The 20,933-nt window shown below is 48.9% G+C and overlaps 1 protein-coding gene across 3 annotated transcripts in view; it reads right to left on the bottom strand.

Annotated features, from left to right (window-relative positions):
* TBC1D12 (TBC1 domain family member 12) overlaps nt 1–20,933 on the bottom strand; it is a 684,903-nt gene that overhangs the window by 193,374 nt on the left and 470,596 nt on the right. For all 3 annotated transcript variants that reach the window (XM_069611336.1, XM_069611337.1, XM_069611338.1), the window contains one exon: nt 994–1,074. In XM_069611336.1, the coding sequence (XP_069467437.1) occupies nt 994–1,074 (81 nt within the window). The remainder of the gene's footprint in view (nt 1–993; nt 1,075–20,933) is intronic.

Here is a 20,933-nt window from a genome sequence, read left to right as displayed (position 1 = left end):
GGAAGGCCTTAGATCCGGGCCTTTGTACAGGCCCGGCGCTGCCTGCTTGTAGCAGGTACCTCAGTTCAGGAGTCCTTCTTTCTTCTTCTTCTTCTTTAGGATGGATCTTTCAGTGGTCGACTCTGGCTTCAGCATCAAGAACCTTGCCTTATATGCAGGAACCCGGCCAATCACCATGCATGCTACATTCAAACTTTGGGTGGGGGCTATCCTAAAGGGACAGCCAGGCACCCAGTCAGAACTGGTTCCAAGCAGACACACTGGAGGACAAAGACCTCATGACTGTTGGTGTCTCCTGAGCTTCCTGCCCTCCCAGACACACTGGCGCTGTCGGGTGGGCTTCTCAATGGGAGCCCGTCAAAAATAAAATAGTGAGCAGGACCCGCCCCCCCCCCCCCAGGTCGGCAGAAGAATGCTGAAGAAATGACAAGCCATTGTGAGGTGGTGAAAAAAAAAACAAAAAAAAAACGTGTGCAATTTTGGATCAATGATGCCCCATGTGTCCCTTAACACAGCTGCGAATACAGTCACTGTAACTAGAAAGTTGCAGGATAAATGAGAAAAGGGATACAATGTGTCCTCTTAGCACTCAACATAAAGTGGGGTGTGCTGATCTCACAAAATAAAAGCATAGGTAGGATAAAAATTATTCCCCCTACCCTGGTAACATTAAGTTAGCACAGGAAAATAAAAAGGGCAGCTAAAGGAGCCCCAAACAATACTGAACAAAATGTGCTGTGTGCTGCAATAATACATTGTAGATAACTTAAAAGTTGGAGGAAAGCATGACTACAAAAAGATACAACCAAAACAGATGAAAATGGTTCCAAAAGATAGAGTAAAACAATGAGAGTGTAGAAAGGTTCCCACTCACACAGGAGAAATGGTAACAATCCAAGAGTCCAGCAAAAAAGTGCTGGGGGACTCGCAAATGGGGAAAATTATACACAGAAAGGAGATTCAACCTAACAAGGAGTATACTAAAGAACCTACCGTCTGTATCATTCACTGAACATGTTTCACTGAAATTTTTCCATCGTTCCTTTGCTCTGGATAGGAATATTTCATAAAGTTCTGTAAAGACAAAAAAGTCATATGCATAAACTTAGATTCATGAATAAAAAATAAACAAAATGAGTGTGCTCACACTGTACAGCACACAATGTTTCAGTGATTCTTCTCAATCTGACAATTGCTATTGTTAGCTTTACAGTAACAATGTACAACTTCGGCATCATGTTGTGTAATGGTATGCTTTTTGAGAGCTCTCAAGAGGCATCCCGACAAATGCAATATAAAATAAAGCTGCAGGTTTTAGCTATTTATGCAGACAAATCGAATTGCAAATGGAAGGAAGTCTTCACTTTGATGCTATAAATCACAGAAAATTAAGCGAAAAGTCAAACTCACAAATTATTTTGAGCCACGACCGAAAATGTATTTTCAATTTGAATAATCCAAGGGATATTGGTATTGCGTTTCACATCAGTACACAAGTACCAAACGCAGTATGTTGCCCACCAAAAACTGGTCCTTTTCAGAAGAGTTTCGTAAAGTATAAACCTTAGAGACTTTGGAAATGAAATGCACTATTTTTTTTTTTTCTCAACAACATTTTATTGATTTTTACAAGATAGTACATTATATGCAACAACGCATTACAGGTCAGAATGAGCGTTAATTAGGGCTTTTGCAGTCTGTTTCGAGTCATATGGTGGAGGAGAGAGAGGGAGGGTCCTGGATGTGGAGGTTGGGCGGGTGAGATCTGGTTGCTTCTTCCTCTGATTTCTGGACTGTTCAGGGACTGGACGGGGATCAGTAGAGAGGGCTGCATTGGAGCCATCTGGTGAGTGGTGGCCTCCTGGTGAGGGTTGGGTATTTGGTCGCATAGACCAGGAACGGGTCCCATATGTTTAGGGTTCTATTTAATGAGTCGGAGCGTATTGCCGTGATCTTCTCCGATACCGCAATCTCCCAGCATTTGGCCCACCATAGGGCAATTGAGGGGCCTCCTTTATCTTTCCATAAGCGAGCCATTGCGATCTTCGCGGCCAGTAGTAGGTGATTGCAGAGGCGGGCAATATGGCCTGTGATTGGGAATGCTCCGTTGCCGGTTTCGCCCAGGAGGACGATGCCTGGGTCCCATGGGATTGAGAGGCCGGTTATTTCCTTTATGTGTTTCAGCACCTCTTTCCAATATATTTCTGCCTTTGGGCATGTCCATACTAAGTGGTAGAGGGAGCCGGGGGATTGGCAGCCTCGCCAGCATGTAGCGGGAAACTCCGGGTTGGCTTTATTGATTTGTGTGGGGGTGATGTAGTATCTGAAGCACATCTTATAGCCTCCTTCTTTGTTCGTGACGCATTGCGAGCTTTTATGTAGTCTGGTCCAAATTTGCTCCCAACTTTCTACTGATATTTCCCGGCCAATATCCTTTTCCCACTCCGTCATATATCTTTCTTTCTTTTCTGGGTCCGATCTGTCGAGGAGTCGGTATATGGTGGAGATTCTCCCTTTGTTGGTCGGGGATGTTAGCGTGAGTTCCAGGGCTGTGGGCTCTCTCGAGCATTTGTCCCGAGTTCCTCTGTGGGATAGCCAGTGCTTGATTTGCGAGTAACGGAATCTTTCTCGTTCTCCCACCCCGAATTTCGCTTTACACCTCTCGAAGGTGATGGGGGATCCCTCTTCCATGAAGTCGCTGGTTTTTGCCAGGCCCCCTGCTATCCATGCGTGGAAGTCTCGAGGTGGGTTACCAGGGGAGAAGTCTGGGTTGTTCCAAATGGGAGACATGGGTCCCAGGTAGCTGCGGAGTCCCCATTTCCGCGCTGCGGTTTTCCAGCTTAGGGTTGTCGTGGTCGTGGCCGACAGTGGTCCTGAGTTGGGTTGAGGTTTAAGTGTTGGCAGATGAGGGAGATCCCGCAGTGGGACTGGGCACCAGGATTCTTCGATTTGGCGCCATACTGGTGGGTCTGCTTCTTGCACCCAGGCGAAGGCATGGGATAATTGAGCCGCCAGTGAGTATCTTTCCAGGTCAGGGACTCCCATTCCACCTAGGGGTTTGCTTTTAGTCATGATTCGTTTATTGATTCTGGGCCTTTTCCCACCCCAGACAAATTCCATTAGTTTCTTCTGTAGTGCTCTTATGGCCGGGGGTGGGATTTGGAGTGGTAGGGAGGCGCATTGGTATAACCATCTGGGTATTAGGTTCATTTTCACGGCTGAGATTCGACCGAACCATGAGATTTCTTGTTGTTTCCATCTTTTGAGATCATTGTGCAGTGTTCTGAGTAATTGTGGGATGTTTTTGGAGTATAGGCGTGCTGGGTTTCCAGTGATCTGCACTCCGAGGTATTCTAATGTGTCTTTGGCCCAGGGAATTGGTGAGAGGGGGGCAAGCTCGGTCTCGTCTAGGTGAGATAGATTGATGGGGAGTGCTGAAGATTTTGTTAGGTTGACTTTAAATCCTGACATGGTGCCGAATGTCTTAATTTCTTTCCATAGGGTTCCCAGGGAGGTTGGTAGGTCCGTCATCGTAAGCATCACGTCATCAGCGTAGAGTGCAATTTTGTACTCACGGTTTCCCACCTGAATGCCTTTTATGGTTTCGCTTCGTCTGACTCTGGCAGCGAAGGGCTCCATGGATAGGGCGAAGACTAGGGGCGAGAGCGGGCAGCCCTGTCTGGTGCCTCTGGTGATATGGATGTGGTCAGATCTCGAGCCGTTAACTTGGAGTTGTGTGGTGGGGATTTGATAGTTGGACATGACCCATGTTATGAAGTTAGGGCCGAAGCCAAGGCGTTGGAGGACTGCGTGCATGTATCCCCAGTCCATTTGGTCAAAGGCTTTGTGGGCATCTAGTGAGATTACGGCCATTTTTGTTTTGGATTTGTGAGCCCCTTCAATTAGATCTAGGACTCGCCGAATGTTGTCGTGGGTCCCTCTGCCAGGGATGAATCCTGTTTGGTCGCAGTCGATTAGGATTGGGAGGGTTGGGCCCAGTCTTCTGGCTAATACTTTGGCGAAGATCTTCCCGTCATTGTTAAGTAGCGAGATGGGCCGGTAGGAGTCTGGCAATTCGGGGTCTTTTCCGGGTTTTTGCAGCAGGATCGTAATTGATTCGGCCATGGATTTAGTGACGGTTTTCGTAGATAGGAAGGAATTGAATAAGGAGGTAAGATGTGGGGCTAGGATTCTGGAGAATTTTTTGTAAAAGGTTGCGGTTAGGCCGTCTGGGCCTGGTGCGGAGGTTTTGAGAGATTTTATGGCTTCGATAATTTCTTCCATTCCGATAGGGGCCTCCAAGTGCTCCAGGAGGGCAGAGTTGCGGGGGGGTAGAGCGGTCATGAATCCTGGAACGTCTTTTAGATCTAGCGGAACGCTGGACATTATGGAGGTATGGTATCTCAATAGTTCTCTTATTTTCTCCGATTGGGAGAAGAGTAGTTTTCCATTTTCCCCACGTAGTTTGAGTATGTTGTTCCGATTCCGAAGCGCTCTTAGCTTCTGTACTAATATTCTGTTAGCTTTGTTTCCTTTGGCGTAATAAAATTGTTTTGTGTATGCTAGGGATTTGGCTGTACGATCAGCGCAGTGCATTTCCAAGGCTGTTTTTGCCTTCCTTAGGGCTCGTTCGGTTTTTCTTGAATATTGTTTTTTTAGCTGTGATTCATGGAGGGCTACTTCCTTTTCTAATTTGGAGGAGGCTAAGTTTGAGGTTCTTCGCTGTTCCGCTCCGGCCCCTATTAATACGCCCCTGATTACCGCCTTCATTGCATCCCAAATTATGCTGATGGGGGATGTTTGTGTAGTGTTTTCTTCAAAGAATTTTATCAATGAGTCCTCGACTTCGGCCCTTATACTCATGTCAAGGAGGAGTGAGTCATTCAGTTTCCAGTACCTTTGTGGGGGAGTTTTCTGGCCTGAGATGGTTATGTTTACAGATATCGGGGAGTGGTCCGAGATCATGCGTGTGTGGATATCTGTGTTGGCGACGCAGGGTACAAGGATGCCAGGGATTAAAATTAGGTCTATTCTTGAGTATCCCTTGTGGACGTTGGAGAAATGTGTATAGTCTCTTATAGTGTCGTTTTGTATTCTCCATGCATCCACTGTCTCCGTTTCTCTGAACAGTTTGAGTACGGCGAGGGCCTGGGTGTAATCGTTGTTTGTGGCGGGAAGGGATTTGTCTAGCTCTGGGTTGGGTATAGTATTGAAATCACCGCCGATGAATAGGTGGCCTTCACGGAAGGATAGGATTGTTGGTAACATGTCGTTTAGGAACTTGCTTTGGGCGGAGTTGGGGGCGTAGATTGATGCTAACGTGATGGGAAGTTCTTCGAAGATGCCTTTGAGGAGTAGGTAACGGCCTTCTGGGTCTCTTTTTATTGTGATGTTGAGGAGGGGAATTTTGTCGCTAAGCAGGATTGCAACGCCCCTTTTCTTTGAGCCAGAAGTGGCGAAGAAGGATTGTTTGTATCTCTTGAATTTTATGCGGCGCTCATCCTCTGCGAGTAGGTGTGTTTCCTGTAATAGGACCACGTCTCCGGCCAGTTGTTCCAGGCGGTGTTCCACCGATCTGCGTTTTCTTGGGGAGTTCATCCCTTGAATATTCCAGGAGAGGAATCTTAATTCATTTATGTTAGACATGATTGGCAGCGGGTCGTCGAGGAAGCATCGTGGGGATCATCCCTGGGCTGCTCTGAGGGATTTGCGTGCGACCTGTTGATTGGAGTGAGTTGTGGGCTTGATTTCGTATGTTGTTGCATGTTGTGTTGCGGGGTCTTTGAATGGCTTTGAGGACGGGGTGTAGCCGTGTTGCATGAAGCATTCTTGTAAATTTCCTAACTTTTCTCTTATCTTTTATTTCTTTCCCACCGTTGAACTGGTAGGTGAAACTTCTACCTATTGCCACTGGGGAACTTGTGGCACCAATGCGCTCGTTGTGGCCAACCGGGCCGTCGAGGTGAACCGGGTGCAAGCTCGTCGAAGGAACTACCTCTGTGTGTGAGCACCTGAGTTGTTTGTGATGCTATCAGAGGATCTCAAAGCTGTAGTTGGTTTTTGGGAGACCCCGGCTCAAAAGGCCGTCATAGCTTTGAGTTGGGGGGGCTGCCGCTGTGTACTCAGCCCCTGTCGCCATCTTTTTTCGGAGGGCCTCTGAGTCTGCGCCGTCTGTTGGATTTTGACCATGACCCTCCTGGGGAGTTGTCTCGGGGGGGGTTAGCTGGTTCTTCTGACGCTGTGCCGGGGTCGTCTCCGCTTATGCCCATTAGTTTCTCAGCCTCTCTTAGTGATTGTATTTGTCTCTGCGTTCCGTCCCATTTGAATTTCACTGAAGTGGGAAAGCCCCAATGATATATGATTTTCTTCTCTTGTAGCCAGGTTGTCAGGGGTCGCAATGTTTTCCGCTTCAGGAGTGTTGCGTTCGCCAGGTCTTGGTACAGGTGTATCGTAGATCCTCTGAAGGTGATCTGTCTCATTTGCCTTGCTTCACGCATGATGTCCTCTTTTACCTGGAAGAAGTGAATTCTAGCCAAGACATCCGGGGGAAGAGTGGAAGTTTTCCTTGGAGTAGTTCTGTGCACCCGGTCCAGTTCTAGGGGGGAAGTATCTGGGAGGGTGATAATGAATCGGAAGAGATCTGATATGTAAGCTCTCAGGTCTGGATCTGGAATAGTGGTTGGAATGCCTCGGACTCTGATGTTATTCCTCCTTGATCGATTTTCACTATCCTCCTGTTTTGTCTCCAGGATGTTACATCTTGCTTCAAGGGCAGCTATCCGGTCCTTGTTATGTTCATCTTCAAATCTTTGGTCACAGACTTCGGCTTCGATTTCGGCGGTCCGATGTTCCACTTCCCCCATTCTTTTGTCCAGTGTATTTATTTTCTTGGTGATTTCCTCGGAACTTTTTTGGATTTCCCTGGTTAGGGCTGCCAATAGGTCCTGTAGGTCCGCTTTGGTAGCAGCTTGAGGCGAGGTGGGGTCTCTTTCTGCGGTTGGTGGAGTGTTATTTTTCATGGTGTCTTCCGGTGGATCAACTTTCTTAGCTTTTTCGGTGGTGGCTGACGTCATGAGGGTAATAATGTCCGCTTGTTTAGGCGCCTTCCCGCTTTTAGACATTGTCGCGGGGGCTTGCGGGGCGTGATGTTGCCTCTAAGATAGTGAGGTGCTGAGGTTCAGTGTTTTCCTGGCGATTTCGGGGGTGGAACTCCAAGTTTGAGGCGATGGGATCGGAGGAGTTCCGGAGATGCAGGGGCGCGATAAATGGAGAGCCAGCGGCTCCGGGCACCTCCTTCCGCCACCCCCCGGTGCACTCGGGATATTTTCCCAGACTCCCCCTGACTCCTCACCTCCTGGCGCAGGGAAGCTGTGCGGTTGCAGTAGATGTGGTCCCCGGAGTGTTCCGGGGGTTAGATGGGGGGGCAGGGCCCCGATGCTGTGGTGCTGCGATGTGCGGGTCCTGGCGGGGAATTTCAGGGCCTTGGAGGCGCTGGAGCCGCAGGGGTATGGTCTAGGCCCGGCAGGAGGCGCCGCGGCGAGTTAGGAGAGTCGGGGCCTCGATGAAATTGACGGGGAGGATCAGGAGAGTACTCCCCCCTGGCGTACGCTCGAGCTCCGGAGTCGAGGGGAAAGCTGGATGTATGGAGTTTGGTTCCGGGCACGGGGGCTCAGAGCTGAGGCTCAGTGTTTTTCTGGCGATTACGAGGTCGGGCTCCAAGTTTGAGGAGGTGGGATCGGGGGAGTCCCGGTGATGCAGGGGCGCGGCAAATGGAGAGCCAGCGGGTCCGGGCACTTCCCTCTGCCTCCCTCCGGTGCAATCGGATTATTTTCCCACACTCCCCCCGACTCCTCACCTCCTGGCGCAGGGAAGCTGTGCGGTTGCCGTAGATCTGGAGGTTAGATAGGGGGGGTGGGCCCCGTTGCTGCGGCGTTGTGATGCGCGGGTCTTGGCGGGGGATTTCAGGGACTTGGAGGTGCCGGAGCCGCAGGGGAGCGGGTCTAGGCCCGGCCGGAGGCACCGCGGCGAGTTAGGGGAGTCGGGTCCGGTCCTCGGTGGGATTGGCGGGGAGGACCAGGAGATCAAGCCCCCCTTGGCGTGCGTTCAAGCTCCGGAATTGAGGGGAAAAGCTGGAAGTATGGAGGCCGGTTCTGGGCACGGGGGCTCGTGTGGAGGCCGGCCGGCGCAGATTGTTATCGGGCCCCTGGGGAAGGAGCTGTCCAAACTTTTCGTCCAAGCCAAAGGGTGAGCGGGAGCAGGTAGGTGCAGGGGGTTGAACCAGTCGAGTTCCACTGGCACGGTGGCACCACGGCAGGCGACGAGCAAGCGGGCAGCGGCTCACCATAGACAGGAGCTGATCGGCAAGGCTTCAATGTTTGTTCCGCCCCCTCCTGGGTAGGCTCTGGCTCTCGCTGTTGTGGCGGCCATTTTACCGCCGAGTGGGTCCCGGGACTGTAGGAAGGTCATCCTCGGCTGTTTCGGTGCTTATCAGGGACCCACTCGATCGGTGGGTGCCTGGGGGGTTCCTCCACCGGAGGATTCAATTCCAGGAAAAAACGGAGGCTGGAACTGGGAGTTTTGTGAAGAGGCGCATTGGGCCAGACGGGAGCGCTCAGGCAGCCATACCAGACGAGTCGGCTCCAGGCCACGCCCCGAAATGCACTATTTTGCAGATCTATTTTATGCAATATCTTTCAACAAGTCTTATTAGGAACACTACAATGCTGGGATACTGGGATACTACATGTCGTTAATGTGAACAAAGTATTTATGAGCAAGAAGATAATTTGCAAATTTTAGTTGTTACTAGCTGGGGTACCCAGCGTTGCCAGTGTCCTGATCGAGTGGGGTCTCATGTTTACTGTAGGATGTTGCTCTTGTCCTCATGTCAGCAAGTCTTGCTTCAGTTTGCTATGGTGTCTCAACTGCCCTGGAGAAAGTTGGTCTTGTCCTCTGGTCGGCAAGTCGTGCTGCCGTTTGTTGTGTTTCAAAGGCTCTTGATATTGATTTTCGCTTTGCATCAGATGGAGCTTTTCCAAGTGATGTTAGTTTGTGTGTGCGCCATGTTTCAGTCACTTAATGGCTTCAGCAGAAATGAGAACATGTCCAAGAAAGATCGATTGTGCTCTCTTCTCATGAATGAATTTAAGTAAACTGTAACCTTGCCATTTCCCATATTTGGAGTGGAGTGATCAAAGAAAATTATTATTTTTTGTAAATTCCATGCTTTAATAAACTTTCGAATTGTATACAGTCGTAAAACAATTGAAAGGAATAAGCAACTTATCGAACATTTAGCTTCAGACACTTTCCAAATTTTGCCTCCTACTAACTAGTACCTACTGAAGTGAATCGGGATGAGCATCAGTAAATGAGGGTGTCTACGGAGTACATTTTTTGCATCCAAACAGACTACAATCTTGCCCCAGACAAATGAGGAATCCAAGCAAAATTTGGTAGCAGTGGGATCAACGGTGTGGATTTGTATAGCCGGACGGGGACAAAGACAGACAGACAGACAGACAGACAGACAGACAGACAGACAGACAGCTTTGCTGATCTCACAATTACGTTGAAGTGACTGCATTTATTGATAACAGGTCTTTAATCTGATTCACTCAAGAGTAGAGAGCAGCCGACAGTACAACTACTACTAACGCAGCAACTCAAATTCATGTTTTCATTGCTTTTTTTTTTAAGGGCAATCAAACTGCTAGCAACCACAAGCAAGTTTAGGGTTTGCACCCTGGCTGGAGTGTATGTGTCTAGACACACAATCGTTCCTGCATTCAAACACCCATTTCCTGAAGACTTCACTTTAACTCTTAAATGTTCAGTATGTATCTGGAATTTACTAGAAACACGAACCCAGCATTTCTGTATAATGAAGATAATTTGCATAAATTCAGTAATCTCAAAACTTACATTGGAAAATAATTTATTTGATTTTGAGGCGTAATTCATCAGATTTTTTCCTAAGCAGAGTGCAGCAGGCTGCCTACAATTTGAGGCAGCCACTGACAGATTCCTCTCAGTGACATTGCCCTACTTCAGAATCTAGACATATACACAATTGCATTGCATTACACGAGTAAAGGGGTGTTGCAATGTTCTTTGACGTATGTATAGAAACACTAACATTGGAAGAACTCCTTTTGAAAGAACTTTGATGATGCAAGAATACTTTGGGTAATTTATAGTTTTTTTCTGTGGGTAACACACCCTTGAGCAGGCCTCACAATGATATCCTGGACAGTGAAGTTAATTATTGCATTTACTGCTAAATGTACATTGCTATGAGAGAAAAGGGAAATATTATGTACGCCGATTCATCCGTTTTGTTCAAACGCATACTTTTCACATATGATTCCTCACTAATTCTCTTCTACTGTGAAACTATTCAGCTATGGTTTTGCCAACTCCTCGGCTGGAAGAATGTTTTCGAAGGATGAGACGTAAAGCTCTAAGTTACATCTGTGAAGGTATGTGACCAGATTGAAATGGAAGTAATACCAGAGGCTACAAAGAGTTCACTCCAACTAGAGAAGAGCATATTTACTATACTCATCGTGGACAGTGCATCAATTCCGGAAAACAAAGGAAAGCTCTATGTGCTCTGGATAGGGTATGCAGGCAGTATGAACTTCACCAATGTAGAGACTGACTTCAAGTAGATCCAGGGCCCTGCCTGGTACAATGACCAGTTGAAAAATTACAAGTCTCCGTAAAGTAGAGATAGAAGCGGGTTAAAGGTTAAAAAGATAATCCGGGATCGGTCACCAGGGGGCGCAGAGATGTGTTGACTACTCTGTGCTGCTCTGTCACCGTCAGGGCAAAAAGGGTTCTGAGCCCCCCTCACCCCCCCCCCCCGATAAGCCCCCACATCGACAAGCAGTGGACCCCATCCGGTGCCTCAACACCCTGGGCACAAACGGGTGATGTTTGGAGACGAAATCCCAGGCAATGCGGAAGTTATCTCAGACCTCTCTCCTGATACGGAGACAACAGCCCTCCAGAGCCTCAGCATCGGGAAGAAACGGCGCAACACTGCAGCAGCCCGAAAAATGCAGTGAGTGTCCACCCCTAGCCCTCCTCCTTATCAAGGCCCATTGGGGTGCCGTTGGCCCTGGCCCCGGGGTAACCACAAGCCCCAAGACAACTCCCCAGCCTGAGGCCCGGCAACACAGCTCCAGGAAACGCCAGGATGTCAGCCTACGAGGGGCACAATAGACAGCACTTGAGGGCCGCAGTGAGCAACCTTGACCCTCCCCATGCCAGGCAGAGGGAACTGCTTGGACCCCCCCACCCCCACTGCAGATACAGGGAAACTGCACCAGCAAAGAGGGGGCCCAGGGAGAATCTACAGGGCTGCAGACTAGCCCACTAACCCAAGTGAGATGCAGGCCCAAGCCCGACACCTCTAAAATTGGCGACCTGCCTGTAAGTACTAGCACAGAACCCGAGGCCATAACGGGGTGGTGAAGCAGGCCTAGGGTAAGGCAGCAGTATCCAGAAGCGCAGCCCCTCTCCCATTCAATCTCAGACCATGACGCCAGGCCGCCACTAACCCCGAGCAGCCCAGGAGGGCCCGCACTCGCCTGTAGCGGACCGGCTCCCATTGCTCAGCTAGCCGGCCCGGATGACGTGGAGGGTGTCGTTACAGGAATGTTGCTATCAGGAAAGCCCGGCACAACCAACGGTCGCGACCCCCAGGGGAATGGCAGACCAGGCAGACTACTCTATGTCTACCAAAAAAGACTTGCAGCCTTGATGCAAGAAATTGGGGAAATGCGGGCCGACATAGGGCATAGACTTCAAAAAATGGACCAACATGTGGACAAGATAGATCAGAAAGTGGACAAGATGGAGGACAGAATCCAAGGTTTGGAGGCCAACCAATCTTCAGTGGATATTCTTAAAGCACAGATTGACACCAGACTGTCAGCCCTGGAGATAAGGCATGAGGAGAAAGCCCTAAAAATGGACGATTTCGAGAACAGGGAGCGGAGGAACAACCTCAGGATCTTTGGCCTTCCAGATATGGAGGGAGAGACAGAAAGAAGACATCTGCCGAGCCGTTAAAGAAATAGTCTGCTTACTGTTCACTGATGGAGCAACAAATGAACCCACCATAGAGAGCGCACAGGGCCGGAGGAAGAGCTAGAGGACCACGCTCTGTCCTTGTCCACTTTCATTACTATGCAGAATAGGTAAAGATCTTATAGGAAGCCAGAAAGTCCTCCACCATATAACAATGCAACTATCTCAATCTTCCACGTCCTCTCCTCATTTACCCTGGCCAGAAGGCGGATGTGTGCCCCACTAACAGTATGGTTAAGCGAAAAAGGGGATACGATACCGGTGGGGCTACCTGTTCTCATTGACCTTTAAATACATGGTCCAGCAATCCAAGCTGATCTCTGAAGAGCGATCGTGAACATATGGAAAGACCGAATGGACAAAGGCAACCATCTGGGGAGGCCGTCAAAGAGGGAGCCAAGAGAGGATCTTTGAGGGACAGGAGAAGGGTCCACGGCTCGAGGAATTTTAAGAAATTGAGCACCCAGCTGCCACGTGGCTTAAAGGAACAAAAAATGGGTTTACACCTAGCACACCTTTTTTGTGGTAGATCTTGATTGGTAAAAATCAATTTAACAAAAAGTTATTTGAAGTCTAGGTGCGGGGGAGAAAGATAACAACCTCGATGCAGGTCTCCTCTCATTAGACTCAGAAGGCTTTTGACAGGGTGGAGTGGAAATATATGGCTATCCTCCTGGAGAAGATGGGAATAGGGGAAACTATCTGGAAATGGGTGGAAGTGCAATAAAGGGCACCGTGCACGGATCCAGGTCAATGGGGGAACTGTCAATCCCCTTCCAGCTGACTAGAGGCTGGAGACAGGAGTGCCCCTTGTACCCCCTACTGTATGTACTCGTGATGGAGCCCCTGGCGATAGCCATAAGAAACAGGGAATACAGGGGATCCAAAAGGGAGAAGTGGAGTTGAACATTTCCTTATTTGACAATGACATACTGGGGGTATCTGATGGACGCTCCCTCCTCGCTCCTCATTGACACATTTGGGGCCTTCTCAGGCCTGCAAATCAACAAATCAAAATCAGTAATAATGCCGATCCGGGCCACAGACCTGCGCTTAGATAAAAGGAACCGTATTTTGGGAGTAAGGGTTGAGCAATCTGGGATTTCATACTTGGGGGTCGAAATACCTAGAAAACTGGCAACGCTGTCATCAGCCAACTATGAACTTCTTCTGACGGCCATTAAAACTGACCTAAACCCACAAATACTCTTGTGGTATGGGGTAATTAAAAAGATAATAATGAACATACTTTCGCAGCTGCTGTATCTGGGGGAAAATATGGGATACATTACTCATCGTAATCGTATTTCTGATGCTTTTATCTGCTTAGATTCACATGCTGTGCATAGGCCGACATCTAGTGGAAGCTGCAGAGTATTACAGTTTGTTTTTCGAAACTCGAAAATGGGCTTCGAACTAGGGCGTGCCAGTAATACTATCCCTAGTGTGATGTCCCATGTACCCCGGATCCCTCACGCGTGGAGGACCCTCAGATTGTATTTTTTTCCTGACATGAGGAGTAGCATGAGTACAGAGTATCCAAGCAGATAAGATAGATAAGACTCCAAGCAGCCATGCGCCTTCTCTCAGAGGGGAGGAAGGGCGGGTGCATGTGAATCTAAGCAGATACAAGTATCGGATCTAAGATTACGGTGCGTAATGTATCCCTTCTGAGGCTTGTGGAATCTGCTTGGATCACATGCTGTGCATAGATTAGCGAGCAGTGTTAGAAGGAGGTAGGATGTGAGAAGGGTCATGAGCAAATAAATGTCTTAGAACCGCTTGTCCCACTTGAGTATCTGTCTTGGAATGAGTGTCAATGCAGTAGTGCGGAGTAAAGGTGTGAATAGAGCTCCATGTAGCTGCTTTGCAAATGCTGTCAAGGGGTACATTCGCAATGAAAGCCAGAGTGGCTCCGGTACCTCTTGTAGAGTGGGCCCTTGGTGTAAAAGGCAGTGTTTTATCTGAGAGGGAATAGCAGAGTTGGATACATCTGACTATCAATTTAGAGATGGCATTCTTTGAGACGCGATCTCCTTCTATGCCTAGAGCTATGGAGACGAACAGTTAATCTATCTTTCTTAGTGGTCTAGTCTTGTCTACATAGTAGAGGACCGCTCTCCTCACACCTAGTGTGTGGAGTTTCACTTCAGCAGAGCTTTTGGGTTCTTGGAACAAGGCCGGTAGCTCAATTGACTGGTTAACATGGAATTTGGAAATTAACTTAGGTGAAAACCTAGGGTGAGTGCGTAAAACCAGTTTATCCATATGTACCGTAAAGAAAGGATCCTGCACTGACAGAGCTTGAATTTCACTGACCATTCATATGGATGTAATGGCTACTAAGAAGGGAGTTTTATAAGTCTGGTGTTTGAGACTAGCTTTGTGCAGGTTCCATGAGTTTAGCAAGCACCACATTAAGGTCCCAACCTGGTGGTGGGTTAGAAATTGGAGGGTGGAGTCTTTTTACCCCTCCCATAAATGCTTTGACAACTGGCACTTTCCACCATGACACCTTATTAGGGGAATTGGTGTAGGCTGACAGAGCAGCCAGATGCACTTTAAGTGAGTTAAACACTAACCCTGTATCCAGTAAGTGGAGCATGTAGGTGACAACATTGGAAGGAGTACAATCAACTGGGTTGATTTGCTTATACTGGCACCAAATAACGAATCTGTTCCACTTGTCATAGTAACAGTGCCTTGTGTTAGGCTTTCTTGATTCTTTTAGGATAACCATACAGCTGAGGTAAATTGAGAGGTCCGAACTCTAAGACTTCAGGAGCCATGCTGCCAAGTTCATAGAGTTGGGTTGAGGATGCACTGTTAGCCCCTTTTCCTTGGAGAGTAGGTTGTACCGGCACAGGAGTTTGATGGGGTCGCACACCGCCAGTTTTCCGTAGCTGTGGATACCATGGTTGTCTCGCCCACATAGGAGCAACCACGATGGGTTGGTGAAAAAGCATAGGCAAACATCCCTGACCAATTCACCCATAGGGCATTCCCTTGGGAGCCTGGCTGGGGGAACCTGGATGGGAAGTCTGGGCATTGCCTGTTTTCTCCTGTGGCAAATGGGTCTATGGTGGGGAAACCCCCATGAGAGAAGAGGTCTCCTACAACTACTTTGTGTATTCGCCACTCGTGTTCCTCTGGGAGGGGATCCCTGCTCAGAGCGTCTGCCAGTGAGTTGAGATCCCCTGGAACATGTTGGGATGACAGGTAAATCTTCCGTTAGAGTGCCCATCTCCAAATTTTCTGGGCAAGCTTGGACAGATTTGGCGAACGAGTGCCCCCTTGTTTGTTTAAGTAAAACATTGCTGTCGTGCTGTCTTTTAGGATCTGCACCGACAGGTTGGATAGGAGGGGTTTGAATGCCCGAAGCGCTCTGAAGAATGCCATAAGTTCTAGCAGATTGATGTGGTTCTGAGCCACTGTGTGAGACCAGAGACCCTGAGCTGTGTGGTGAAGATGGTAAGCTCCCCACCCTGTCAGGGAGGCGTCTGTTGGGACGACGGCCTGTATCTCTGGATTGTAGAAGGGTTTCCCCTTCGTAAGATTCTCTTGTCCACCAGCGAAGACTCTGTACTAGTGTTGGCGAAACAACCACTAGATCGTGCCACCAACCACTTGCTTAAGACCAGTTTTGCCAACCATTCCTGCATGGGTCGCATGCGTAGGCGCGCGTGCAGAACCAGGTAAATGCAAGATGCCATCATGCCTAGCAAACGCATCGCTTTGAGCACCCTTATTTGGCGACCGGCTTGGTATTGAGGAATTTGCAGCAACAGATTTCAAATTCTTTCCTCTGATGGAAAGGCCAACCCCTCTTGGGTGTTTAGGATAGCTCCTAGGAACTGTTTTAAAGTGCTTGGCACCAGGCTTGATTTTTTCTCATTGATCGAGAAGCCCAATTGGAAGAGGAGGTTGATAGTTCTTTGGAAGCTTAGTCTGCAAATCAGGGGGGACTCCCCTGTAATGAGCAAGTCGTCCAGGTAAGGGTACACTGGGATTGCCTCCCTGCGTAGGTGCGCCAACACCACCACCAGTACTTTGGGGAATACCCTTGGAGCCGAGGCTATTCCGAAGGGTAGCACCTTGAATTGGTAGTGCTGGTTGTCTATCTTGAAGCGCAAGAACCTTCTGTGTGCTGGGAACATTGAAATATGAAAATAAGCATCTTTCATATCCAATGTTGCCATGCAATCCCCTTTTTTTAGTAGGGGGATTACCTCTTGCAATGTAGTCATGCAGAATCTTTGTGGCTTGGCATACTTGTTTGCAGGGTGCACATCTAATACTGGGCGCATTGTTATATCTTTTTTTGGCACAAGGAAGTAGGTTGAATAAATACCCCTGTTTACCTGGCTGCCCGGAGCGACTTCTATGGCATCCTTTGCAAGCAGCATGGTGATTTCCTTGAGGAGTTTCTGGTGTTCCAACGAGTGTACCTTCAGTCGTGGAGGATGGTCGTGGGGGTGCTTTAGTAGTTCTATACAGTACCCGGTGGACACTGTGGACAGCACCCACCTGTCTGAATTGATCCCCTCTCATATGTGGGTGAATGTGGAAATGCACCCCCCTACTGGGGATGCATGGGAGGGGACCCGAAGCGGAATGTCACAGTTTACCGGGTGGCGTACCACCTCTGGCGGGGCTGCATCTGCCTCTAGTGCAGCCACTGCATTGCCCTCTGGGGGAGCCTTGAGATGCCTGGAACTGATTGTTGCCCCATGAGGTACCTTGATTTTGGTAGTAGTTAGAAGCCCTCTGTGAACTTTGGCCGTGAAAGCGATGAAAATTGTTGTTTCCCCTTTGACCGGATGGTTTATTTGTGAGTTGGCCGAGAGACTTTAATGTCTCGTACTCATCTTTAGCTGTCTTTAGGGCCTCCTCCACTGCTTTACCGGATAGAATGTTGGGCTCTACCGGCATGTCTGAGAGTGGTTTGAGTTTCGGGTTTGAACCTGGACTGCCTCAGCCAAGCGTGGCGCTTTATAACCTTGCAGCGTTATTTGCTGCATCAAAATTTGTTTTTAGGGTGCACCCAGATATGGACCTTCATCTTCTGCAATTTGGGCTAACTGGCCTTTTAGGGGCTCAGGTGCAGAGGAAACCAAGGCAGCTACCTCTTCCCATTGATGGCGGTTATAGCTTGCCAAAAGAGTGGCAATGTGTGCCTGATAGGCTGAAGTGGAGGTCACTTTCCAACCCAGAGTATATTTCTTTGCTTTCTTTATGGGGGGGTGCTTCAGAAGAAACAAGAGGTGTACCTGCCCTCTTTCTGGTAGTTGTAACTACCAGAGAGTCAGGTTTTAATTGACCCCTACTGTACATAGGATCAGAGGGTGCAGCACGAAATAATTTTTCGAGTAGTGGATTAACCGCATGAGTCAGATTTAGGGCCTCCTCCTCCTCCTTCTCCTCCTCCTCCTTCTCCTTCTCCTCCTCGTATGATTCGGGGTGTTAAGATTCAACCACCAAAGGGTCTGTGACCAAACTGAGAGGCCTTAGACCCCGAAGGGGCAGAGGTAGCGGGGGTGTTAGCATAACTATGAAAATAGTTATGGTCTTTCTCATAGAAGTCTGCCATAAACGACATCCTTCTCATTACCCTATCAATATCAGCTGAGTTCCATTCCCTGGAACTGGGAATAAACCTCTCCTGTTCCGGTTCCTCACCCATGCCCATATCATGAGGAATGGGAGGGACAATTTTACTCTTAGGAGTAGTGTCAGGGACTTGGACTTCTCTATTACTTTAGGAGCCTTTTGTTTTTTTTTATGGTGTTCTGAAGGTTTCTTGTGTTGTTTATCCCCCTTCCTGTGACTTGAGGTTCTAGGGGTTTCCGAGGGTTTTGACGCTTTGCGTCAAGTTTTGGAGGTAGTAGAAGGAGGGTGCCGAATCTCGGGAGTAGACGCTACGCACTTTGACTTGGGAGCATAGAGGTCAGAATCGTCTTCTGACGATCAAGCCTCTGGAACTATTGGGAGTGCAGCACCTTTTTCAACCGCGGATGGTTGGTCTTTGTCATGTGGCGATCGCGAACAGGAACACCCAGAAGACACAGAATCGTTGGACCCCTCTCTCGGTGCCTTCCGTTGCCGATCGCTCAACAGACCTGTCAAGTCACAGCTGGGGCTGATGTGATTAGAGGAAGTGTTGTGGGTTGCGCTTCTGTCGCCGGGTGTTGTCCCCATAACTGGGGCTGCTGGCCAGTCCTCTGAGGTCACGGTCTTGCACCTGGGTGTCTGAAGTCACCCCTCTGCCCTCACCGTCCGATACGGCGGTGCTGCTGCCATCGCTTAATGACCCTGCGACACCCATGGCCTCTAGCTGCCTGGTGTAGTGGGCCCAGCTCTTTGCCGAGTGGTCCTTAAGTGTTTTTGGCTTGAAGAGCTTACAAGCGCGACACGTAGCCTCGGGATGGTCTTGTGGGAGACACAGATTGCACGTATTGTGCTTATCTACGCAGGGAAACTTTCTGTTACACTTAGGGCAGAATTTGAAAGGAGTCCTCTACATATGTGTAAATCTGGCAACGGGCTGTGTATGTGTAGGAAATAAATGTGGGAAAGTTATGACCACCCCCACTGTGCCTACTTGTACAGGGCCGAGGCCAGAGGCCTTCCAAGGCCCGGGCCGAGGCCAGAGGCCTTCCAAGGCCCGTCATGTAGTTTGAGGGCTGGTTCCCTCGATCTTCGCTGACGTCGATCTTTGGCGTAGGAAGGACGATAACGGGGAAAATGTGTTAATATTTAGGTATAATTGGCAAATGCCAAGGGAACTCCGCAACATGTGTCCAACTAGTATGGCGGAAAAAAACAATCTGAGGGTCCTACACGCGTGAGGGATCATGGGTACATGGGACGTCACACTAGGGATAGTGTTATTGGCAGGCCCTAGTTTGACACCCCTTTGAGTTTCTAAAAAATAAACTAATACTCTGCAGCTTCCACTAGATGTCGGCCTATGCACAGCATGTGATCTAAGCAGATCCCACAAGCCTCAGAAATAAAATTACGTTTCATGGGAATCTCTTCAAGGCAGCCATGGAGCATAACTTCAAGGTCCTACAAGGGTGGCACATGGACCCCCTGAGAATGTCACAAATGTTTCCAGGGTCTTCCCCACTGTGACATAGGGGATGTGGCTCAATAGGTTCGCGAGCACACCTGTGGTGGAAATGCCTGCAGGTTCAAGCATACTGGCGAGACCTCATGTGCTGGATGTCAGAGGTTATAGATGAGGTCCTTCCCCCTTAGACCTCCTCCAGATGATGCTGGGACTCCCCCCGCCCCCGAGGGATTCCAACATTTATAGATGCCAGAGAATGTGGGAAGCTATGTTCAGGGCTGCTGGGGTCGCACAAGCACAGAAATGGAAGAGCGGGTCACTCCCTGAGCGAGTGGCAACAGAAACTAAGGGATATAGATCTGATGGAAAAACTGATGTCAATGGTGAACGACGAGATAAGCGCATTCATGGCAGATTGGGGCCCAGTGTTAAGTGGATATGGAATGTACACTAGCGGGGCACGTGGAAAGCATGCCCACCGGAGGTTGGCGTGAAGAGAGAAACGGGCGGGGGGCGGTTAGACAGTTTGGGTAAATCAGAGAAACCTACGGGGAGATGGAGCTGGGAACCAGGGGGCCACCAACATAAGAGCACAAGGGAAGAGGGGGTAATGCAAACAGTTCACCACTGGAAGGACACAGTGCCATAAGCCAAGTTTCACTACACAACCGGTCTATGATTTAATTCTCCACGGTGGCAGTGGAGGCACAAGGCCTACAAGAGAGATTGCACAGAATCACCTGTTTTGTTGTAGGGGCGGGCAGGGGCAGGGAGCGGGAGTTGAATTTGAAGATCCAATAATGCTTTGTTGTGATATGTACAATTGGTTCCTTCAATAAAATTCGAGTTTAAAAAAAAAAAAGATAATCAGAAAAACATTGTAAATGTATCCTTTTTTGCCTTCACCCTGTAGCAAAGTTGCGAGTGGAGTTTCTTAGTGGCCACATCCACTTACAGGGACAGCTGCTTCAAATGTATAGGCCTCACGGCAGCCTGCTTAATAAAGGCCTCAACAGGACCAGCTTCTGCAGAAGCACATCTGCACTGCAAATATTGGCCGATTATTTCAACTGACAACGTTGCATCAGAAAGGACTATAATCTCCAAGCATGCTTGTGTCCAGATTCACTGAGAATTGGCAGGAGGGGCAGTACTCACTCACCTACTAGAGGCAGCAGGCTATTTGGGGAAAGAGGGCATATGGGTCCAATCACGAACTACAAGGCTCCTGGCAGGTGTTTGCTGCAGTGAGGTGCGATAGTCACATTGGAGACGCTAGGGGATTGGGGACTCCTATGCAATATTGGTCCCAGAGGCAGTGTACAGGAATCCCAGAGGGCCTAAACCCAATCACTAGCATAGTGTATTGTACCTCACCGAATCAACATGGTGAAACCTCAACATGGTCCCCAAGTGATAAGCTGCAGTCAGAAGAGAGAAACGTATCAAGCCGCACATTAACCTCCCCAAATACCAGACCACCGGGTGACAAGGGTAAAGGCTTGGTTTGTGGAATGGGCTGCAAGAGTCCTGCAAGGGAACAGCAGAACTCCAGAGAAGCCCAATAGGACAAGAAATCACTGTCAGAACAAACTCAGCAGAAGCATACTTCAGAAGCACCGCCTGGGCAAGGCAACTATAAATTAAAGTTTGCCTGACTCCAAGATTGAAAACCACCTCTATAGCGCTTCTGTACATAGGCTGTAATGATTTTGAATGCCCTGTGTGGAGTTGCATGGCTACCTGCTGTGGGTGCCTT

Source organism: Ambystoma mexicanum, chromosome 8, assembly GCF_040938575.1.
Source record: "Ambystoma mexicanum isolate Mex_15411 chromosome 8, UKY_AmexF1_1, whole genome shotgun sequence".
Lineage (NCBI taxonomy): Eukaryota > Metazoa > Chordata > Amphibia > Caudata > Ambystomatidae > Ambystoma > Ambystoma mexicanum.
The sequence above is the reverse complement of the archived record's forward strand: the minus strand, read 5'-3'. Positions and strand labels throughout refer to the sequence as shown.